Source organism: Antennarius striatus, chromosome 20 (assembly GCF_040054535.1).
Source record: "Antennarius striatus isolate MH-2024 chromosome 20, ASM4005453v1, whole genome shotgun sequence".
Lineage (NCBI taxonomy): Eukaryota > Metazoa > Chordata > Actinopteri > Lophiiformes > Antennariidae > Antennarius > Antennarius striatus.
Genome location: NC_090795.1, coordinates 6,869,125 through 6,891,586, shown reverse-complemented (window position 1 = coordinate 6,891,586; position 22,462 = coordinate 6,869,125). Strand labels below are relative to the sequence as shown.

Sequence of the window (22,462 nt, the reverse complement as noted above, 5' to 3'; positions counted from 1 at the left end):
ACAAAAAAAGTTGGTTTCTATCAGTGTTTTGCGATCACACACACACACACACACGTCTTAATCGATAGTGATGCAGGTTCCAGCGTTACGCACGGCCAGAGGAAAGTGCGCGTAAGTGGTGAGAGGGGATCTGTGTGTGGAGGAAGGCTGAGGAGGACGCTGCTGTGGGGTTTTGGGAGCCAGTGCCCATTGTTCAGATCCCTCCTCCTGCTTGGGAAGTGGGAGGACCCGAAAAGGCGTCCCAAAAGGGAGAATTGTTTGAGAGCTCAGTCATCCAAAAACGGCCTTTCAATGTGAGAACTTAGGGAGCCGAAGAAAATGTCGGTGGCATCGCAGTAAATTACTAAAGCAGCGGGGCTTTAGAGGGAAAAGAGAAGTAAAAAACTGCTGTTTTTGGGGACTAAACTTAAAACTCACCGCAAAGGAAAAGACACAGACAAGATCGGCTGGTTGAGGAGAAGTGTGTGAACCGAATAGAGCAGTTCGGGTAAGTTTAATCCCTCCGTGCGCTCCGTGATCAATCTATTTATTCTTATTTAATCAACAAGTCCAACAAAGTTGAGGATAAGCGTGTAGTTTTGTGATTCCTTTGGAATCCTCAGACCAGCTCACACCAGACTTTATTCACAGTCAGTTGCGCTTTTTGGTGTCGGACTCCGTTCCTGCTGGTGACTGCTCGTCTAACCGCGTTTGTTTTGTTTGTCTTTTCCGTATTTCATTGACATAAACTGAACCACAAACCTTCTAATGTTTTGTGATCCCGTTTATTTGGATGGACGTGTGGAGTTTCCGTGCTTGGTTTTTTTATTTTCATCTCCAACCAGAAGCGTTACCCTTTCCCTCGGACTTAGCCTGTTGTTGATTGGATGAGCTCCGCGTCCTTATTTTCCAAAGTTTACCTTAATTTTCTGGCTCTACGTGCAGCTCGACGCATCTACGTGTAGAGGAATCATCTTTGTGTTGTACATTGTGGACTTTTTTGGCTGTGTACACACTTATGCGTGTTTTTTTAGGAGGAAAATGCGTTCGCGTTTTGAAGGCCGCAGCCTATAGCAGCTCCCATAGGATAACCGAAAACAGACGTGCCAGACCCCCATAATATCATCGGGGGAGAGCAACAGTGTGTGTGTCTGTGTGTGTGTGTGTGTGTGTGTGTGTGTGTGTGTGTGTGTGTGTGTGTGTGTGTGTGTGTGTGTACGCCTTACTGAACGTCATAGGCAAAGCATTCAGATATATCTGATGCGCCAGGATTCATTTATCATCCTTTCTTTTCTGGACATCCGTGCGCAAAACGCGTAAAATGCGCTGCGCAAGTTTTATAGTCAGCTTATAACAATACTACATAGCTGCATTTCGTCAGCCCCCCCCGCCCTTCTTCTTTCACCCCCCCCCCCCAAAAAAAAGCAAAGTGTGGTGTCAAAATAACCTAATTAAGCTCCCAGTAAACTGACAGCTGCTCAGGGCAGCCAGGAATGCTGCGTCCTGCGTCTTTGTGCGGAGATTTCTACTGATATCAGCCTCACATTCAAGGTCTGATTTAATGAGAAAATGCTTGTCTTAACCCCCCCCCCCCCTGGTTCCTAATGAGTGTTGGCCGGGGTGTCACTCACCGTGGAGGCCGAGGAGGAAGGCAGAGGAGTGGGGGGCACAACGGACGTGGAGGAGTTCCTCCAGGAACAGCCGCAGGGGCTCAAGTTTCCAACCCCAGGTGTCGTTTTGTGTGGTTGGATTACATTTAGCCTCGCATGGAGGAACTTCTGAGATTCAGTGACAGACATGGCATCAGACATGAGGCCCTGATTGTTCCCGCTGAATCAATGTCACTTGGATTAAAAGTCGAAACGAATGGCCTGGCCTCCATCAATTAGGCGCACAGTCTATGAGGAAATTAATTGGTCTCAGTAAAAAAAAGGCTCTTCTTTTTCCCATGTTGTTGATCAATTCTGGCTGTCTGGTGGATCAAAGTACGGCTAATTGATTCCAGTTTGATTATCTGCTTGTTTCTCACTCTGTCTGGCCCATTTTGACCCAGAAAACCAGTTATAACCAGTAATAATCAGTCTAATGAGATATTGTTAAGTTATAACAGAACATCAACCAGTACAGCAACTTTTTTTTTTAGCTGTATTTTAAATCGTACTGTTATTCCAGGGTTACAACAGTGCAGTCATAAGTAGATAGTTATAACTGGACACCAAATCCCCCGTAGAAATAAAATAATAATATGATTTGTAATCCTGAAGGCTGCCAAAGTGCATTTCATGGTCGAATCAATGGCCAATGCTTTGCCGCACATTATTTTCTTCTTTATTATAGCTTTGAAATGTTACAAAAAAATCCAGATTCACAAATCTTTCATTATAACTTGATTAGCTGTATTTTAAATTGTTTCCATGACGTTTGACGATGTCGCCTTGGGATCTAGGAAACTGAGATATCGTTGGACTCGCAGCCCTTGACGGGAAAAGTAGCTTTGAGTCCATTATTGAATACCACAGGCGCACTTCAACTCCCTATAGGAGTATCATAATATGGTGTTTTTTCTATGCAGGACGTTGTGATGAATGAAACTCTTTCAGATGGTATTCCCAGGCCAAAACAGCTTTGGACTGAAAGTAGTACAAAATTACGCTTGAGGTCTCCTTTTTGACTTTTGGGACTGAAATGTGAATACTTGCTGGTGAAAAAAAAAAAAAAAAAGACATCCAGATTTAGGACAGGAACTGGACTTTATTGTCTTTTGGTTCCAGAGTCTGATACGTGTCAGGATAAAGGGTTTGTCATGCTGTTAGCAGCTGGTTCTTTTACAGGGAAGCAGGACCTTCCAGCTATATATTTTGATTGATCTTGGTTATCTGCCAAACACACGCTGCCGGTTTTCCACCATGTGTCCCAAAGCTGGCGCGTCCATTCTCCAACCGGTCTTTCATTTGTGTTTACAGATGGCAAAGAAAAGTTAGCGTGTAGATTTAGGTAAGCGTCCAATAGCAGCAGAGCTTCTCTCTCGTTTCTCTCTCTTGCATGCCTTTAAAACTCGTCTTGCTTTCAGCTTTTTTGCTGTCTTTTTTCTTTTTTTTTTCTTTTTTTTTGTTTTTACATCTGGATGCAGCATCTTTTGGATGGAGATGCATTTGTAGATAGCTGCTTTCGGCTCTGGCGTTTTGCTGCTCGGATTCCGGCTCCGTGAGAGTTCGAGCCGCGGCGCTGGCGAGAATGGTTGTTATTGCAGAGGGTGTAACATGGGCGTTAATTGACAAAGGAGGAGAAATCCGCCCTGAGGGCACGCTTTCATCTCTATGACAGCGGGTACACTCATGCAGTCGGAACAGCCTGCAGGCCTTTTGCTGCACATGTGTGTGTTGTGTGAGTTCTTCACATACTGGCTGTCATTGTGTTCAGCTGGTCTCACCTGAGGGCTCCTTTTGGGATTAGATGAAGTTAAAAATGTAGTGTTTGAGAAATGAGATGGTCCCTCACACTTTTTAATATCAGTGAGTTTTTCTGACTTTTTATTTGGACACTCACCCCCCCAAATGAGGCCTGGTTTTCCAGAGTGGGAGGGTTTCTGTGACCAGTCAAGACATCGCATAATCGGAGAGGGACACCTGGACCGGCAGGTGGCTGGGGTCCGGGCCCCTCCCCTGGGGTTGCATACCTCTCTCTTCCTGATCGTCGCCGTCGGCCAGGACCACAGACAGCGAGGAAGAGGAGGAGGAATGTGAGCTCAGAAGAAGAGGGAGCAGTGAAGGACAAGGTTCTGACAGGGAGTGGGAGAGGCTGATGAAACGGACCTCCATCGAGTACAGAGATTGTTTAAGGCAGGGATCAAATTACAGTATTTTCCGCACTATAAGGCACACCTAAAAGCCTTTAGTTTTCTCAAAAGCCGACAGTGCGCCTTATAATCCAGTGTGCCTTATATATGGAAAAAGCTTTAAAATAGGCCATACATTGAAGATGCGCCTTATAGTCCAGAAAATACTGTGATGGGATGTGAGGGAAGAGGAGACAAGTTTGTTGGAGGAGGAAAGATTTCGTGCAACTTTTCCTTTGCAGAAATGCCTTTTTAAAAAAAAAAAAAAATTTTGTATAATAATCAGAAATTACGTGGCCACTTATACAGTTTATCTGTTTATCGAAGATGGAATCATCCCTTCATTTGTTTTCTTAAGATTACCCAAAGCTTTAAAAGCAACTGAGTCGATTTGTTCCACTACTTAGTAACAGTCAGGAAGGTCTTGATTGGATAATGAAATTACCCTGAACACACACACACACACACACACACACACACACACACACACACACTGAGAGTGATGTAAGCTCTGTTTCATCATTGATCAACTCCAGACTCCTGATTAGAAGTGTGTGTTCATGTGTGTATGTGTGTGTGTGTAGACAAATAGTGTTGTGTGTGCTAAGCAGATATTTGGACAAAGATTAGTTGGTGTTATTACAAGCCTAAAGCAACCGAGACGCTCCAATAGATCATTCACACACAGACACCAGCTTTACACCCGGAAACAGCCAAACATGAGCCTCAGACAAACTCTTTTCAGTTTTCCACTCAATTACAAGCACTTTAAAATTCATTTTGGTAACTTTTATTACCGTCCTGGTGCACAATTACTCGTTTTAAAAGCGGCGAGACGAGCCGCGTTCGGTATTCCCGTTTGGAACTTGTGTGAACAAAGTAATAAAAGCGCCGGAGCGACAACACATTCAGAAATCTGGGTTGTGTTCCAGGTCTTAACCAATAATCAGATTTTTAAGTGTTGCCCCAGAGAGAAGAAATCTCATCATCGAAGAATGTTAAACTGGCAGGAGAAGACATGACTCAACAGAATAAATCACTGGGCACCAGATTAGTTAGTCGTTGGGCCCCTGAGGTTATCACAACTGGAATTTTCCATTGAAGGGGCTCCTTAGACTTTGGTTTTTTATTTTGTATTTCCAATCTTAGGCTAATGCCTCTCACACGAATCTCTCTCTGGTGTTTGAAACGCGCCTCTTCCAGCTGTTTCTCCTCTTAAGAAACTATTTCAGACGACAGCTTTCGCTCCAGAGCAACAAGTCAAAAGGCGCTTGCACCATCCCGACCGCAGCTGACGCCCCACAGCTTTGCTTTCTGTTTAATTTCCTGCCTCCTCTGTTTTCTAATTCTTCCTATCTGTTTTTGCTATAACTTTATCCATCAGTCATTTTCATACGCGTTCACCGGCTCTCTGTGTTCCCTCCTCTCCTCTACTTCCTTTTCCTGCTTTATCTTGTTTTCCTAATGTCTCCCCATATCTGTTTTTCATATAATATTTCACTTTCTCTGCTTTTCTCTTCCTTCCTTCATCTCCCACTGAGAGTTGATGGACCAGCCTCTCTCTCTTTCTTTTTCTCTCTCTCTTTCTTTACTCTCTCTCTCTCTTTCCTTCTGGTTCCCGTTGAATAATGGGGAGAAATTGCTCTTGATTTATAATTGGTTCCATTCACTCTGATGCATGAGCTGCCAAAGGAGTTTTGGGGCCCCTTCCACCCCCCACCCCCCTTCTATCCTCCTTACGATGCAGGAACACACAGGGAGGTGCGTCTGCGTGTGTGTGTGTGTATGTGTGCAGCTATGATAATCTGTATTAGCACAATCGCTGTGGTGTTTTTGTGGTTTATCTCCACAGTCAGAGTTACGCGTTCGCTTATTTTTGTGTGTGTTGACGTTCAATGTTGGAAAAACGTCTTGAGGTCTCTGCATCTCTATGCCTCTGTAAGTACACTCACCATGTAATGGGAGTGTGTGTGATTGTTTGCTGATGTGCAATCAATTTTGTGTGTGTGTGTGTGTGTGTGTGTGTGTGTGCAGAGAGAACACACACGCAGGGAAGGAATGGTAAATGTATAATCTGACACATTATGTGTGTGATTGTGCGTGAGAGAGAAACAAGCATCATATTTACCCCGTGTGTGTGTGTGTGTGTACTGACTCAGATACTAACACCTTTGCAGAGTGTGTATTTTTTACCGTGTTTATCTTTAAACACCTTCTTTCTTTAGTTTTTCTTCTTCCTCTAGATTCAATAATTGATCGATTGATCAACAGGTTTTTAAACGATAACAGGCGTCTACAGCCTGTCTGTTTATCTCGGTTTCTTTTGTCCATCTTTTGTTTTTGCCTGCTATCGTTACATGTCCTTCTGCCTAAACATTTGTCTTTCTTCCATCATCATTTTTAATTTTATTTAATTTTTTTTTCATTTTTCTTTCTTTTCATCCATATTTCTTTGACTTCCATCCTGCTGTCTCTCTCATCCTTTTCTTCCATTCCTCCTCCCTTCCTTCCTCCCCTGCGTGCTGCATGCCAAACTACTAAATTAAAAATTTCTTCTTCTTCATTCCATCCATCTTTCCCTTCTTCCCACCATCTTTTTCCCATTCAAGCCACACCCCCTCCAATTTGATTGGCTGATGCTCCCTTCGACCTGATTGGGTCCACGTCTTCCTCCGCCGGCGGCTGCGGTGCTCCGGTCCTGTTCCCATGGCCCCGGCGGGGGCGCGCTGGCGTCCCACACGGGGCCGTGGAATGGGGGGGGGGCAGTGTTCACCGTGGAGCAGTAATTAGCTCTCTTTGGTTAATTCGGATTCGTTATCTAAATTATGCAAATGCTCGGCTGCCTAATTGATTAGAGCCCCCCCCCCTCTACATGGCAGGCCTGTCCAGATCCTTCTAGTTAATCCTCAAGATGCTCTGAAGCTCATTAGTGTTGGTTTGGGGGGGGGGGGGCATATAGCTCGTTAATACTTTGTGAAGCATGTGTGTGTGTGTGTGTGTGTGTTATTGGGGGGGGACTAAATTCCCAACCTCCTTAGGGATGCTTCGCTGCTTTTGATGTGTGATTTTATGGCATGAGAACAAGTGATGTCTGGAGTGGAGGATTTGGGACTCGACCCCCTCTCCACCTGTTGGACTGAGGTTCCGAGCCAGGATCAGACTCCAGAGGGTTCTGACAGATTGATGGGAACAGATTTAACTTTTGTTCTCCCGACTTTTGTGCTTATGTTACGTACAACAGAGGAGTACACACATTTCTCCACTTCAGCTGCCGTTACGTAAGCTCCTGTTAGATACCATATATGGTCATGTGATGTCACTGTTGTTTTGACAAATGACAGAATTGTATTGTCCAGGTCGTAATTTGATGCTTTCAATGCGACTTTTTTTTTAATCCTCTAATCGTCTTTTTATAAAGTAACACCTGTTGTTATTAAAGGTTTGTGGCTTGTATAAGGGTAAAAAAAAACAAAAAAATAATTTAAACTTTCCTCATTTGCTGTTTAACCCTAGTGGTTGAAAAGTGTGTTGGTCCAAAAAAAAAAAAAAACAATTAAAAAGAACTTATTTCTGAGCCTAAACTGAATAACTGTTGGACAAGTTTGCAGCAATAACTCCACAATAATTTATTCTGTCCATTGTTTCCTTTTTCTTTTTGGTGTGTGTTGCTCTTTTCCAGTGCGAAGGTTTAATACCCCCCCACCCCGCGTGTGTGTGTGTGTGTGTGTGTGTGTGATTGGTTTGTTGAGCAACCTGGACCCTCATCCTCCTCCTCGGTTCGGCACAAACCCAGAGATGTCTGAACACATTAAGTAAGAGCATGCAGGACGTTCAGGGATGTTCTCATCACACACACACACACACACACACACACACACACACACACACACACACACACACACACACACACACACACACACTGGTGTTGACGAGGCCTTGCTCTGTCCTCCTCACCGCCGGCTGACATCCTCTCCATTAATTTGAGGAGCCATTCTGCTTTCCGAGTCAACCTCTCCATCGCCCCCGCTGCCTCCATAAAGCCCCCCCTCCCCATCTCTCTTGGCCATTGAGCCCCCCCCCCCCTCTCTGTGGTCATTGAGCAGGGCCCATCAGCTCTTCCCCGGGCCCTTCAGAGTAGCGTCTCCCCTTTCTCCAGGGGTCCGCGGGGTCTTTGTCCGCGCACCGGCTCACTGCTTTACAATGACTCTCCACTCTATTAAGGTGCGTTCTGCCTGTTAGCGTCGCCAGGGGCAACCGGCCTCCCGCATGGCAGCTATGCAGCATGGCATTGTGGGCCGCGGGCCTGAGCGGGGCAGTTGAACCCCCGGCACTCCTCACACTTGACACCGCATGTGTTTATCTAAAGGGGGGGCTTTGTGGTGTTTGGAGAACCTCGAGGGTGGGGTGGGGGGGTGGGGGCACTGGGAGTAAAAAGATGTAAAACCAGGGTAGGAAGGAGGGTAAAGTGGGGGGGGGGTGATAAATATTCAACAGCTCAACTCCTCAGAAGGAGTTACTACCCTGCTATCCATCCACCACCACCACCACCCCCCCTTCCGTGTGTCCTCTTCATGCCAGAAAGCAGATGGAATGTGAACACTCAGGGAGGAGGCTCCAGTCTGGTTTTATCCAATTAGTAGGGTTGTCAAAATGAATTTATCCATGGAGGTGGGGGGACAATGGGAACGACAGTGGCCCCGGGAAAACGGGGGCCCCGGTGTCTTTACTTAGCACGCTTACAATGAACTTCTGTCAAGTGACTCTCTCGCACAAGGACGTGTAAGACACTCACATACCTACACTAGTGATGCATGCCTGCACATCACCAGGGGCACACACACACACACACACACACACACACACACACACACACACACACACACACACACCAGTGTTTTCCTCTGGTCCTGACTACAATTTGTGGAAAAACACACCTGTATTCAAGAGAATGGATGGAAGGAAATCCCTGGTCATAGGAGTCCAAGTCCATGAGAGCACTTCCACGTCTGAAGTCTTCCTAGCTGAAATGACCCAGCCAATATAACATTTAAGACCATGTAAGGTTATGACTGAGTCTATAAGTCCCAATATAATTGGTTGGTATAATAAAATCATTGTCCCTTGATTTTAAGTAAGAATGCAGGATTTACCAAAAGTCACGTCTTTAGGGAATCCACAGGGGTCTAGTCTTGGCTCCTCAAAATGATTACAAAACCAGCGTTCCTCTCCGGTTATCGGATTTCTGCTGAGTTTTGATACTAAAATCTGCTCCCATAAAACACTAACCATGTCCTTTACTGGTGAACCTCCACCCCCCCCCCACCCCCTCACTCTCTCTTTTACATACGCAGATCAACACACACATTCTGATGGTTCGTGATCTGGGGGAGAACTCTGTTCTGGTTTTCGTCAGTCCCTCTGCAGCGTAGGAGGCTCTTCTTGCCTCTCTCTGTGCGACTTCTCTGGGAAAGATGGATGGAAAAAGTTGGACGTAGAAGTCAGGCCAACTTTTCAAGTAGAGGAAGGGTATCTGCTAAGAAAACACAGGACCCAGCTGACTAATGAATCAGGCGGGCTGGGACGTGCTCGGAGGAGCCGGGCTGTTTTTTAGGGAGTGATGATGTACGAGGCGCCGTCTCCGATCGTGATGGTAACGACGCTCCAGCTCTGGTTCTGTCACTCCTCTTGCTTTGCTGTCATTAGTTTTTATTCATTTTGAAAAGATGGGCTCGTCTGAGGGTCCCGGTTGGCAGACTGGCTGATGTGGTTTACGGTTACTGACCCCCCCACCCCCACCCCCCAGCGGGGACAGGTGCTCCATACAGATGTAGGTGTCTTTTACAGGCCTGTGTCCATACAGCCACCGGCCACAGAAGCCACGGGCCTTCAGCTCCGCTCGCCGGCGTCCACAGTAACTTACTGTTTGTTTACTGAGCCAGCCCACTACTAATGGGCTGCTCTGAGTGGACAAGTGAGTAAACTACACACGTATGTAGGGCAGCAGATATAGGAAAAAACATTCTGACATTCTTAAATCGCTTCACGAACTTTCCTAAACCAATAAAATGACACATGCATTAGTAAAAAAACTCCAAATCCCAACATTTTACAAGCTTGCACAAGATGATGTTTGGCATTTTGAAAACATTAAAAGGGGTCACAAATATAATTTGGACTGTGCGGTTAAGTATCCATTCTGCAGGTCCACTTTTAGTTTTGACTGTTTTAGCGCCTTTAAGCTCATTGTTTTGGTTTTGGATCATATGACTCTTGATCTTCTTGGCGTCTGATAAGCACCACAAGGAACCAAAGAATGAAGCAAAGACTTAACAGATCCATCAGAAACATTTACAGCTTTTCATGTTTGTCCCAATTATTCAAGAAAATCAGTTGTTTTGCTGGTTGATAATTGAACGAGTCAGCAGTTCATTACAGCATTGTTCTCGTGGCGGGTTGCTGAGTCGTAGCTGTTCATTGCGTGAGAAAGGACAATCTGATATTGTTTACGCGCATTCATGAAAAGCAATTAAAAAACGCAGGAGCGTAATGTGCAGCCTGGTGTGACACTTGGCGTCGTTAACGGCTGTTTTTCCATCGGCCCCGCTTCTTCTTTTCAGTTTCAGTAAATGTTCCAGGCAGCTAAACATTTTCAGAGCCGCCATTAGATGATGAAGGTGCATCGTAAGAGTTTCCATTCTGCTCTGGCCGTGTGTGTGTGTGTGTGTGTGTGTGTGTACTCCAGAGTTTGAGTTACATTAATCATCCCCTTGCCATAATAAGATCGGGACAAATATGTATGAGAAAGTTGTGTTTCCCTTTTTATTTTATGTCTTTCAGTTCAGCAGCGTTCGTGTATATGGGGGGGCGGGGGGTGGGGGGGGCGGAGGGGGTGTAATTGGAGTTTTTCATGACCACCCTCCTCATCCTTACGGGAAGTTGTTAGTTTAACCTGACAGAAAAGAATTTGGGAGACTTGGCAGCAGGCGACAAGGGAAACAGACAAACTCCCTTCACTGCATTAACTGTTAATAAACTATCTTCTCCATATATACATGTATATAAATATATATAAAAATGAAAACACCCCCATCTCCCACCCCCAGCCCCATCCTACCTCTCATTAGTTGTTCTTTGTCCCGACTCCTGAATGCCGCCTGTGTTTTCCCTCCATCCTCCTCCTGGATCCCTCTACCTGTATCGGTTACACCTGAGCAGGAAGGCGGGGGGCAGGGGGGGGGTGCTCGGGTTACGGCCTTCAGAATGAGGGCGCCCCTTTGATGAGCACGGGGTGGATGGGTGCGGGTGCAGGCGGAGGGGATTGGGTCAGAAGTGCGATGGGGGCTGGCAGAAAAGAAAGGCTTTATTTGTGTGTGGAGGCTGTGCTGCTGAGGGCAGTGGAGAATGCACCGCTTCACCTGGGCCGTGATTCGTGAATGACTGGGTGTTTGTGTGCTTTTATACACAAGTAACACAGAACGGCTTATGAAAGAATCAAAACCGACTGGATCTCTTGTTGACCCTCTGAACTCTTGTGTTTTTCAGGGGGCAGTGTATGGAAGATGTCTGGAAAGCGAGACTGGACTCCGTGGATGAAAAAGAGAAGGACTCTAGTGTTGTGCGCTTTGGGTGCAGTACTACTCTGCTGCCTGCAGGGGGACGCCTCTCCGCTCGGTGAGTAATCAATGTGGGGGGGAAAAGAAAAAAAAAGTCAATCTAAAAGCAATAATCTGCAGGAATAAAATGAAAAAGTCTCACTTTCCTCATGCTTTCTGCCTCTGCTTCAAGCTGCACACGTCTGCCTGACTTTATGAATGCTTTACATTCGTTTTTCCAAACACCTGGTGCCGGATAAGTCTTGCCAGGGACAAAATATTTTGGCTCGATCACAGAGGAGGAGGTGTTGTACGTGTCTGGCAGCAGTAACAGAAGTTTATTTGAAATGAACTGAAGGAGTGTTGTAGACGGAGAAATGCTAGCCAACATGGCTGAACTGAGGAAAAAAAAAAGTGTTGCATTCGCTCAGCAATTGATTCCGTGATTGAAAGAAAATTATTTTTGTCGACAAAAAAAATCTTTCGATCATATTTTTTTAATCTGTTATTAATTCTTCTCCTCAGATGAGGTACCGGTGTTCACTGAGGAGCCCATGTCCGTGGTGCAGAAGCTGGGGGGCAGCGTGAATCTGCGCTGCAGCGCCCGACCGCCGTCCGCCAACATCAGCTGGCGCCTGAACGGCCAGGAGTTCTCCGATGGAGATCTGGGTGTGGTGCTGGGGCCCAACAGCCTGTACATCCCCACGCTCTCTAATGTGACTCTGGGCAGGTACCAGTGCGTAGCCAGCACCGGCGCAGGAGCCCTGGCCAGTGTTCCAGCTAACGTCACCGCTGCCAGTGAGTGTGCACCCACACAAAGACCCACTATCCAAGGAACACACTTTTTGTAAAACTTTTCCACTACTGTGATGAAAAACAATCATTGATTGGTATCGGGGGGTTAGGGGGGATGGATACCTCCATATGATCAGACTCTGCTTAGTCTGTGTCATGTGACACGTCTGCTTATAAGCAGTGTCATATTGACTTAATGGAGTTGGAGTGAATTATTCTCCCTGCTGACGTTTTTAGTCCGGCGCTGGTTGGAGTGTGCGGTGTTATATTTGATATGCATCATGGGACCGAGAGCGGGGGCCTGAAGATGTGTAACCTGAACCAGAGGAATGGAGGGGACCCTGGGGCTGGGTCGTAGAAGGGACTAGGTCTCAGCCTGGGGGCCCCCTTGATTCCATCGGCCCCTCTGCTCCTCCACAACACTGCATTCCTCTCCACAGGCCTGACAGCAGGGCTCGGCAGGAATTATGGCCCCATAATTGGTTGAGAGGGCCGGGAGGTAGATATGTGTTTGTGTGTGTGTGTGTGTGTGTGTGTGTATCCAAGGACAGAATATAAAAGTGTAAGTGTGACTAGAACACACCATTAAATGAAGAAGGGGAGTTCTGTTGGCGATGTGATGTACGAAGCCGCCATCGCTGGTGAAACTGGAGGTGTTTCAGGCCAGTCGAGACACGATCGCCTCACAAGACGGGACGTGATGTCACATTCTCCGTCTCCCTCCAGCCCTCCATAACCCCCCCCCCCCCCCCCTGCTCAGACACATTTCTCTTCCTCTTGGCGTTTTTTCACTCTTCACCCTGTCACTTTCTCCCCCTCTTCCCCTTCCTCTCATTATCCCTTCTTCTTTTGTCACCTTCACTTTTTATTGTTCCTCCCTATCCTGTGTTGCGATCGGGGAAAGCAGGAGAAGTTGTAGCGTTTCTACATGTGGAGCCAGACTGTTTGCTCCTCCTCCTCCCTGCTCTGAAAATTTCTCTAATTTAATAACGGTCCCTACTCGGCCACCCCGAAACCGCCTAAGGAATCGCTCCTTGGAGAGTGTACGTGCCTGCCTTTCCATTTCAGCCCTCTTAGCTGTGCACACATGTTTTTTGTGATCAGGAGAGGTTGATTCCAGACCCTCCTCGCTGTCCGACTCTGAACAATCTGTGCTTTTTTGGCAGAAGTTAAAAGCCTCTTGCTTCAACTCGTGTGTAGAGACATGCATCTGCACAACGTGAACGCACAACAGACTGCACAAACATGTTATAATTCAGACACACACACACATACAGGCCTCCTACTGCAACACATAAAGATGATGAATGCACTGTCTCCAGAAATATTTAAGTCTGCCTTGCCAAGCAGCCCTGGTGCGGGAGGTCTGCTTTACTTTATGAATGCCATCAATCCTCCATCCCCTGCAGGATTCACGCTCACGTGCTCGCTCACGTGCACGCCCGGCACACCTGAGGTGGAGGGGGGGTAGAACCCATGCGGGGTTTCTTCCTGTGAAGAATGCGGGGCGGCGGTGGAGGGGTTGAAAGGTGTAGCTGGAGGAATTTAGGAGATGAAGGCAGGAGGAGGATGATGGCGGGGATGGGTCGATATGAGGTGTGTGTGTGTGTGTGTGTGTGTGTGGGTGGGTGGGGTGTTCGCTGTAAAAACAGCACCTGATTGATTTAGCAAATGGAGCGCCACAAAGCCCCCCCCCCCCACATACACACACACACACACCTCTTCTTCCCAGCACGCACACACCACTTAGCTTGACATGTCCTGGCTGCGATTCTCATCTTTCAGAATAAGAGCTGAAACTGCTTTTGCATGCATGTTTCTGCAAACCCTAACACCCCCCCCCATCACCCCCTGATCCCCCCCCTCCATTGTACCCGAATGGAGGGACAACTCGAATGTCTGTGGTGAATAAATCAGGTTCCTGCAGTGAAGGTGTTTGTTCAGTGCTTGTAGTAAATCACTGTGATGTCTCTATCAGTGCCTTAACAAAACTTCACTTATTGAATTAGAGCTGTATACAAAGCGTCATCAGCTGACCGTATATATATCTACCAGCAGCCTGGTCAGAGCCACCGCCACCGCTCCAAGAAAAACACATCAGTTACAGCACCTCTGGAAAGAATGGAGAGAAGCCATGTTTGTTAAGAATAAATCACCAAAGGCTGTTGGACGTTAAATTACCTTCTGGAGGAGTCTTATTTATCTTTAATGTCACTTCTGGATTCCTTCGTGGCTAATTTCTACTTTTCTTTTGCCATCTTTTTCTTTTCCAGTTCAGTTTTCCTCCGCTTCAAATCTATAAAATGGCAGCGTCTCCTTTCCAAAGTGCTTTTTTTTTTTTTTTGTGGGTTTTTCTTTTCTTTTTTCCCATCTTTTTAACAGCAACGTCTTGCTGTTTCCTCCCCAAAAACCCCAAACTGGGTATCTTTCTTTGAAACACTGTAGGACAGACACCTCTAACCTTTGACCCCGTTGGTTAGGCCTCTGGGCTGCTCAGGCGGGGGTTTAGGAGGTCGGAGGTCACATGAGTGTCTGTGTTGTGCAGACTGTGTGTCTGCGGGACACAGTTGCAGCACATGGCCCCAGTAATCCCACTTTGCCGTTTCCCACAGAATCTGATCCGACTCCGGTCCCACTATAATGTTTGATGGGATTATTTCACCTACTCAGATGTTACAGATACCACCGTTAGACAGACGCAAAGCCATGACAAAGAAGGCAGTTAGTTCAAGTGTCTTTCTAAATTCCTCTGATTATATTAAAACAAGCTGAGGACTGACTGTATACATGTGCAGTTTGCTGTGATTTACATTACATTACGCCGTTGAAAGAAGGGTGTTGTGAAGGCTCTGACTCTCTCCCCTCATGTGCGTGCTTTGCAGAACTGCGGGACTTTGAGCCTGATGACCAGCAGGAGATCGAGGTGGACGAAGGCAACACGGCTGTTATTGAATGTCACGTCCCCGAGAGCCAGCCTAAGGCTCAGGTCCGCTACAGCGTCAAGCAAGAGTGGCTGGAAACATCCAAAGGTACCAAAGTTACGATCATACGATCTCATGCAATCGTCGTTTCACTCTCTTTCTCTCTCTCTACATCCCTCTTGATTCTCATGCTATCATTGTAATTTACTGGAATGCTATAATCCAACTATCTGGTCCATCATGAAGCCAGTGATAAGGGTATTATCTCAAATGTTGAAACATGGGAATGCAGTTGTTTATTTTCATAACTATTTAGTTCTAAGTTGCCTGGAAGAGAAGAAAAGCTCCAGTGGTTTGTGGCTGGTATGCTGATGATGCCTCGGAGCTGTAGGTACTGATATCAGCAGCTTATCTCTGAGGAAATGAATTCCACATTGACGAGCTGTTCCCGTCACGTGGTGGGGAGCCCCCTTGTGGTTACTGGAGGAAGTGCACACAGAACTCTGACAGTGTCCAGTGGTTTCTTGTTTCTCTGGTCATTTACCTCTTGTGTATTTTCCTACTTTTAAGTCTGAAAGTAAGATCTTAGTGTAAAAGTTAATATCTTGTTACAGAATCTTTTCATTCTTTTTTTTAGTTGTAACACATTCACTTCTACTTTTCCATGCTGTAGATTTGGTCTTTCACTGACTATTTTTATTATCTTTTATTATTACTCTTATTTAAGTTAGTTTTCTGAAATACATTCTAGATATTATAGTGAAGCATCAATATTTTAACACCTTACCTTTCCTTCAGATGTGCTTTAAGATAGAAAATGACCTTTCGAGGCTTCTTCACAAATGTGATGTACACCCCGATAAAATTCTGGGTTAATTAGGCCTTCAGAGCATGTTCCCACATGTTTGCTTATTTTCTTTCCTACAGGGAACTACCTCATCATGCCATCAGGGAACCTGCAGATAGCCAACGCCACGCAGGATGATGAGGGTCCCTACAAGTGTGCCGCCTACAACCCGGTCACCCAGGAGGTCAAAACCTCAATCTCTGCTGACCGTCTGCGGATACGCCGTGAGTTCATCATACCTAAGCTACTGAGGAGATGCAAACATGAAGAGTTTTACCAGAAACGATTAAAACATTTTGCAAATGTGCAAAAAAAAAATTAAAAATTTGCCCTCATCTTTCCCAGGTTCCACTTCGGAAGCGGCTCGAATAATTTACCCGCCAGCCTCTCGTTCCATCATGGTGACCAAAGGCCAGCGGCTGGTGTTGGAGTGCGTGGCCAGTGGCATCCCCACCCCACAGGTGATGTGGGCGAAGGATGGGCGGGACCTACGCTCCCATAACAACACGCGCTTCCTGCTCAGCAACCTGCTGATCGATGTGGTGGGGGAGGCGGATTCAGGCACGTATGTTTGCAGAGCGGACAACGGAATCGGCTCCTCCAGCTCTGCAACGGTGCTTTATGACGTCCAGGTGTTTGGTGAGTAAAACTAGAAGAGTCGATCATTTCTTTTGTGAAATGTGGAGTCCTTGAAGTGATTTTCATTGTAAGGGGAGTTATTTATGGTCATAGTTTTGCCAATTTTGTCATTTCGTGGTTAGACTGATGTGTGATCGATGGGTAGAAAGTCGAGGGATCTGTAGGTGTGTCTGAGACACGTGTGTGTGTCTGTGTGCGTGTGTGTGTTTGAGAGGCATATAAACCTGGGTGGTGTCATTAGAGAATTTGTACAGAGAGAGCTCTCTATTCCGTAGCAAGACGTGATTGAATGTGTCTCGGTTATGGATGACTGTTTTTACAGTGATTTTCTGCCCGTGTGTGTGTGTGTCTGTGTGTGTGTTTTGCGGGTTGTCTCTCTGCAGCTGGCTCTAATTAGAGCCAGAGAGCTGCTGTAATGAGCTCTGTCTTCCCCTGATTCATAAGCAGCCAACCATCAACTAGCTGCCTACCCCATTCCGCCCAGCTCTCTACATGCCTCCGTCATACAGGCTTCACAAACACACACGTGTGCCCGAGTTGTGATTTTAACCGTGCACATGTGGCATTGTTACACCTCGAACAATTACAAAGAACCACTAATCCTCTTAAATCCCATCAGACATCAGTGATTTATATTTGCACAACAACTTCTTGTGCTTTTTTTCTTTGAAAATATTTTTCTTTTCTTTTTTTTTTCTGATGTTAAAATAATTTGAGAACGGTCCCTCTGATGGTGTTCGTACTCTAAACTTTCATAAATGATTGATGCGAAAAAGATATTCTGTACATCAGGCAATGTGAAAAACAAAAGAGAAACTACATGAGTAGGTTGAGATACGAGTGACTTATTTATAATTAATAAAATATCATACATGTTGTGTAAACCTGTGCACACCTTCATATTCAGACTAAATGTTTTCCTCCTGACTGTTTCTCCTGCAGAGCCTCCTCAGGTGACGGTGGAGCTGCAGCAGCAGGAGGTGGTGTACGGAGAGACGGTGCGCTTCACCTGTCAGGCCCGTGGCAAACCCACCCCTTCTGTGATGTGGCTTCACAACGCCCGCCCCCTCGCCCCATCAACACGCCACCGACTCACCTCCCGGATGCTGCGTGTCTCCAATGTGGGCCCTCAAGATGATGGACTGTACCAATGCATGGCTGAGAACGGGGTGGGCAGCTCTCAGGCCTCCGCTCGCCTCATCACCGTATCAACAGGTGAGTCATAGTGAGATCGTTTCTCATTGGTCAGAGATTTCATTTTTGTTCCATTTTACATGATGATGTTTTTGTCTCCTAGGGATTCCCTCGAGGGGGAAGCTGCCCTCCATATATCGACCCCTCAGCCCAGACAAGGTGCTGAGGGAGCAGCCGCCTGTCAGACCTGGAGCCTCTGGCGCCATGTTGCCTCTGGACTGTTCTGAGCTGCCGGGACAGATCCTGCCTGCAGAAGCCCCCGTCATCCTCAGCCAGCCCCGTACAGGCAAGGCCGATTATTACGAACTCACCTGGAGGCCCCGGCATGAGCGAGGAGTCCCCGTGCTGGAGTACATGGTCAAGTACAGAAAGGTACCGGAGGCATTCACTGCATCTGAAAACACATGCATGCACGTTTTTATCTCAAATGTATGCTGTTGTTTTTTTGTGTTACTCACCCTGTTCCCTGTCTCAGGTGGGCGACCCCCTCTCAGAGTGGACCTCCAGCAGCATCTCAGGCTCCCTCCACAAGTTAACTTTGGCCAAACTGCAGCCAGATAGTCTGTATGAGGTGGAGATGACGGCCAAAAACTGTGCAGGCTTGGGACAACCTGCCATGATGACCTTCAGAACTGGCAAAGGTACGAACGAGACTTTCATAGAAGCATTTTGAGGATGTGCTCTGTACATTCGAGCAGCTTTAGCTTTTGGGATCATTTTTAAGTGTTGTTACAGTTTCTTCATTTAAATTCTGATCTTGTTTTGTTTTTTGTTTTTTTATGTACAGGCCGTAAAGTTCAAATCGACCCTCCGAAGACTCCTTCTGTACCCTCACCGAGCCTCTCTCGTAAGGACCCCTCCAATCCTGTCCCACCTATGTGAACTCTACCATTATTAACGACACTAACTATACAATAACTCCTATCAAGAAAGTGTTTTAAGGCAAGACTCGGGATATCTAACCCACTTTTTGACTAACATTTCTCAATCTTCTTTTTCTGCTCTGTCTCTGAGGGATGAGCTCTGAGTAAGTGCCGGATGCAAAGTGTTTTGCCTTCGCTGTCATAATTACAGAGTGTTGTCTGGGAGTTTGTCTTTTTTTGTCCTCTATCTGACACATTCTTCATCCGCTTGCAGCTCCAGAAGCCCCTGACAAGCCCACAGTCTCCACGGCAACAGAAACATCAGCGTATGTGACTTGGATTCCTCGCGGTAACCGCGGCTTCCCCATCCAGTCGTTTCGGGTGGAGTACAAGAAGGTGAAGAAGGCAGGGGAGGACTGGGTGACGGCGGTGGAGAACATCCCCCCGTCGCGGCTCTCGGTGGAGATCACTGGCCTGGAGAAAGGTCAGCCACTCTCATGCACTTAAACAGTGTTTTTATTATTCACAACGGTTTTAGTCTGGCTTTGTGGAGTTGGGAAGATAAGTACAAAGTCGTACTGTGTCATTACGATGATGAGGCCCTGCAAAATTACACTCCCACGGCCTGTAAATTCATCAGCGTAATGAGTGTTGTTCCAGTCATTTCAGCAAATTGCTCCCATCAATCAGAGCTGTAACCAAAACGCAATCAAACTTGCATTTTTAGAAGTAAAACACAAAGTCATGTAAAAACAAACATCATTAGTCAACATAATATTCCTTCTAGTTGACTTTTAGCCCCCCAGAGATGATTGTTTTCGGTTATCCCTCTCCCTGTAGGTACGTCCTATAAGTTCCGTGTCGTGGCGGTGAACGTAATCGGTTCCAGTCCCCCCAGCGCGCCTTCGAAGGCGTACACTGTGGTGGGTGGGAGAACCCACGAGCGCCCCGTCGACGGTCCTTACATCACCTACAACGAAGCCATCAATGAAACCACCGTCATCCTCAAATGGACGGTGAGCGACTGGGAGAGACATTTCACAGCGTTCATCTTTCTATAATTATCGTTTTGCAGCGAGATGCTTCTCTGGCTGCGATAGTGACATGATTTATTTCCCTCTCTTGCAGTACACCCCCGTAAACAACACACCCATCTACGGTTTCTACATCTACTACCGGCCAACAGACAGCGATAATGACAGTGACTATAAGAAGGATGTGGTGGAGGGAGACAGATACTGGCATTCAATCACTGACCTCCAGCCTGAGACTGCATACGACATCAAGATGCAGAGCTTCAACGAGAAGGGAGAGAGCGAATTTGGCAACGTGGTGATCCTTGAAACCAAAGGTGAAGCCGTTCTCCACACTTTTTCAGGCAGATTAAATGCATCTGAAGTTTGATTATAACACGTGACCCCGCTTTCTGTTCCCCTCAGCTCGTCCTAATCACCTTCGGCCGATTCCATCCGAGACCCCGCTTCCCGGGGTGGGACACTCCAGCGGGTTCGTACCGCGGCCCGGTGACCTCCCCTATCTCATAGTTGGAATTGTCCTGGGAGCGTTTGTCTTCATCATCGTCGCCTTCATTCCTTTCTGCCTGTGGAGGGCTTGGGCCAAGCAAAGTGAGCGCTCCTTCAGGTTCCTGACATATTTAAGTCATCCAAAGGTTTTGTGTCTACATCCTTTTATTTTGTGCTTCTTTCAGAGCAAACATCCGACATGTGTTTCCCAGCCGTCGCTGCCCCTGTGTCGTCATGCCAGTACACCATGGTTCCCCTTCAGGGACTCACCCTGGTGGGCCACTGCCCGCTGGAAGGCCACATGACGGCCCCGCACGCCATCTACCCTCCTAACGGAGAATACGCTTTGGCTAATGGCAAACCTCATCACCCCACACACTGTCTGCCGGGGCTGACGCAGGTGAGAAGCTGCTCAGACCTGTCAGTGTTAAGGCTGGGTCGCCATGTCTGATACAGGTTGTTAATAAGCTCTAGTATTGATTTAAGTGTAATAAACATTGACTAAAGGGGGTGTATACGCTGTGTGTTGCAGGATGACGTGGACTGTGATATGGAGTGTGACACGTTGTTACCCCAGACGGTGTCAAACGGACATCTGCCTGTTTACCATTACTCCACCAGGTATGTTTACACGTAAAACTCACGCAGTGTTTTGAACCGTAATGTGTTGAAAACAAATCATTTATAAATAGACATTATTAAAGCATCTTTAAATCATTCACTAACGGAAGAGAAAATGAGAAAAACGGAATGATGTGTGTATGCTGGAACTCAAATTTAAAAAAAAAAAGCTGAAACAATTTGAACTATAAATAGCATCCTTATGCTAGATCTTTTTTCCCGTGTCCTCAGTGGTCCAAATCATCATGAACACAGCTGCTGTCCTCCTGAAGACTCGACTCGTCAGCTGCACCACTCTTCGCATCAGCACCTGAGTTCACAGGAAGTGGGAGGCGATGGACAAAATGCAGAAGACGACGTCACACGCAGTACGTTTGATGTTGAGTGAAACGCATAATGATGGCAAAGAGAGCTGCATTTTGTTCAGGACACCTTCGGATCATAGCGCTCCATCTGCGCACTGATCCGGTGGCGCAGACGTCAGACGATGTAGATATTTGCGCTGTGATGTTTTTGTGTTTTTAAACATTTTAATATTTTCTCACCCGTTCTCTCTCCACTCCGTCTTTCTGTAGAGCCAACATCCTTTCCTCTGCTGTCTTTAGAAGATGAAGGGATCTTCACCACATCGTCTTCGGCAGCCACAACACCACAATCCCAAGATACAACGATACAGGAAGTGACCATCCTTCCAAATGAAACACACCCTGAGGATGAAGGGACGGCCGACACCGCAGACATATGAGACTGTTAAACAAGAAAACAAGAGAAAATATTTATTTTTGTATGACAGATATTTATATATTTATGCTTTTGTACATAAGTGTCTGATTATACTGTATATAAGGCTATTTTCTTATTGAAAGAGACTCTATTCATATGCCTCCACAAGCACACATTAATTCATGGAGAAAGGGAGTACCATGTTGCATTGCTGTCTGCGTTCCCTGGGGAGGGGAGATCAGAACGCCCCCCCCACACCGACAGGTCTGGACCCTCCTCAGTCTTCATGTCATTCTTCAGTCTGAAAAGGACCTCAGATGCTTCAAACGTCACTCAAAGCCGGTCTAAATACTGTAATTATTAGATGCTTCACCTCTGTTTAGATCCACTTTTAATTGTCAAAATACAACTCCTTTTTTTTTTGTATAGCAAATGTATTATGCATTGTTCATCATTAACAAACTATTAACAAGTGTATGCAACATAAACCATTCTGTTTCAGTAGTGTAAAAGAGATTATATATTGTATAGTTATTTATTTTTTTCAAAACAAAATCACTGAATGGGAGAGATTCTGGAAAATATCTTAAACTCAAGTCACTAATAAGCTGAACTTTATTCTGCAAACACTTGTGTGTTTGCTGATTTGCTGGTTACCAAATGACTGCTGGGTGAGGGCGCTGTGAGGTGTCAGTATTATTCCTCCCAAACAGGTTGGTGCACAAGTATTAGTCTTTACCAGAGACGTCCCCAATCAAAATGAAGGAGATCCTGAATCGACACTCCCCTTTATAAGTGTAGCTGTTCTGTGGCTACACATGCTGGAGCACTATTGCATGTAAATAAAGGCTTATGAAATTTGATTTGTGCATTTTTTTAAAGTCTTAAGTCTTGGTATGTGTATGGTAACTAGTCTGCACATGTTGACGC

At 46.2% G+C, this 22,462-nt stretch overlaps 1 protein-coding gene across 1 annotated transcript; it reads left to right on the top strand.

The window, feature by feature from the left end:
• Positions 1–261: 261 nt before the first annotated feature.
• On the top strand, positions 262–22,395 carry boc (BOC cell adhesion associated, oncogene regulated). Its single transcript, XM_068343624.1, has 18 exons — positions 262–487; positions 11,357–11,485; positions 11,932–12,204; positions 15,084–15,230; positions 16,050–16,193; positions 16,315–16,608; positions 17,551–17,823; positions 17,906–18,174; positions 18,278–18,443; positions 18,590–18,649; positions 18,940–19,149; positions 19,506–19,681; positions 19,794–20,016; positions 20,105–20,290; positions 20,374–20,588; positions 20,721–20,809; positions 21,041–21,177; positions 21,385–22,395. The coding sequence occupies exons 2-18, from the start codon at positions 11,374–11,376 to the stop codon at positions 21,552–21,554; spliced, it is 3,144 nt and encodes a 1,047-aa protein (XP_068199725.1). The 5' UTR covers positions 262–487; positions 11,357–11,373; the 3' UTR covers positions 21,555–22,395.
• The last annotated feature ends 67 nt before the right edge of the window (positions 22,396–22,462 follow it).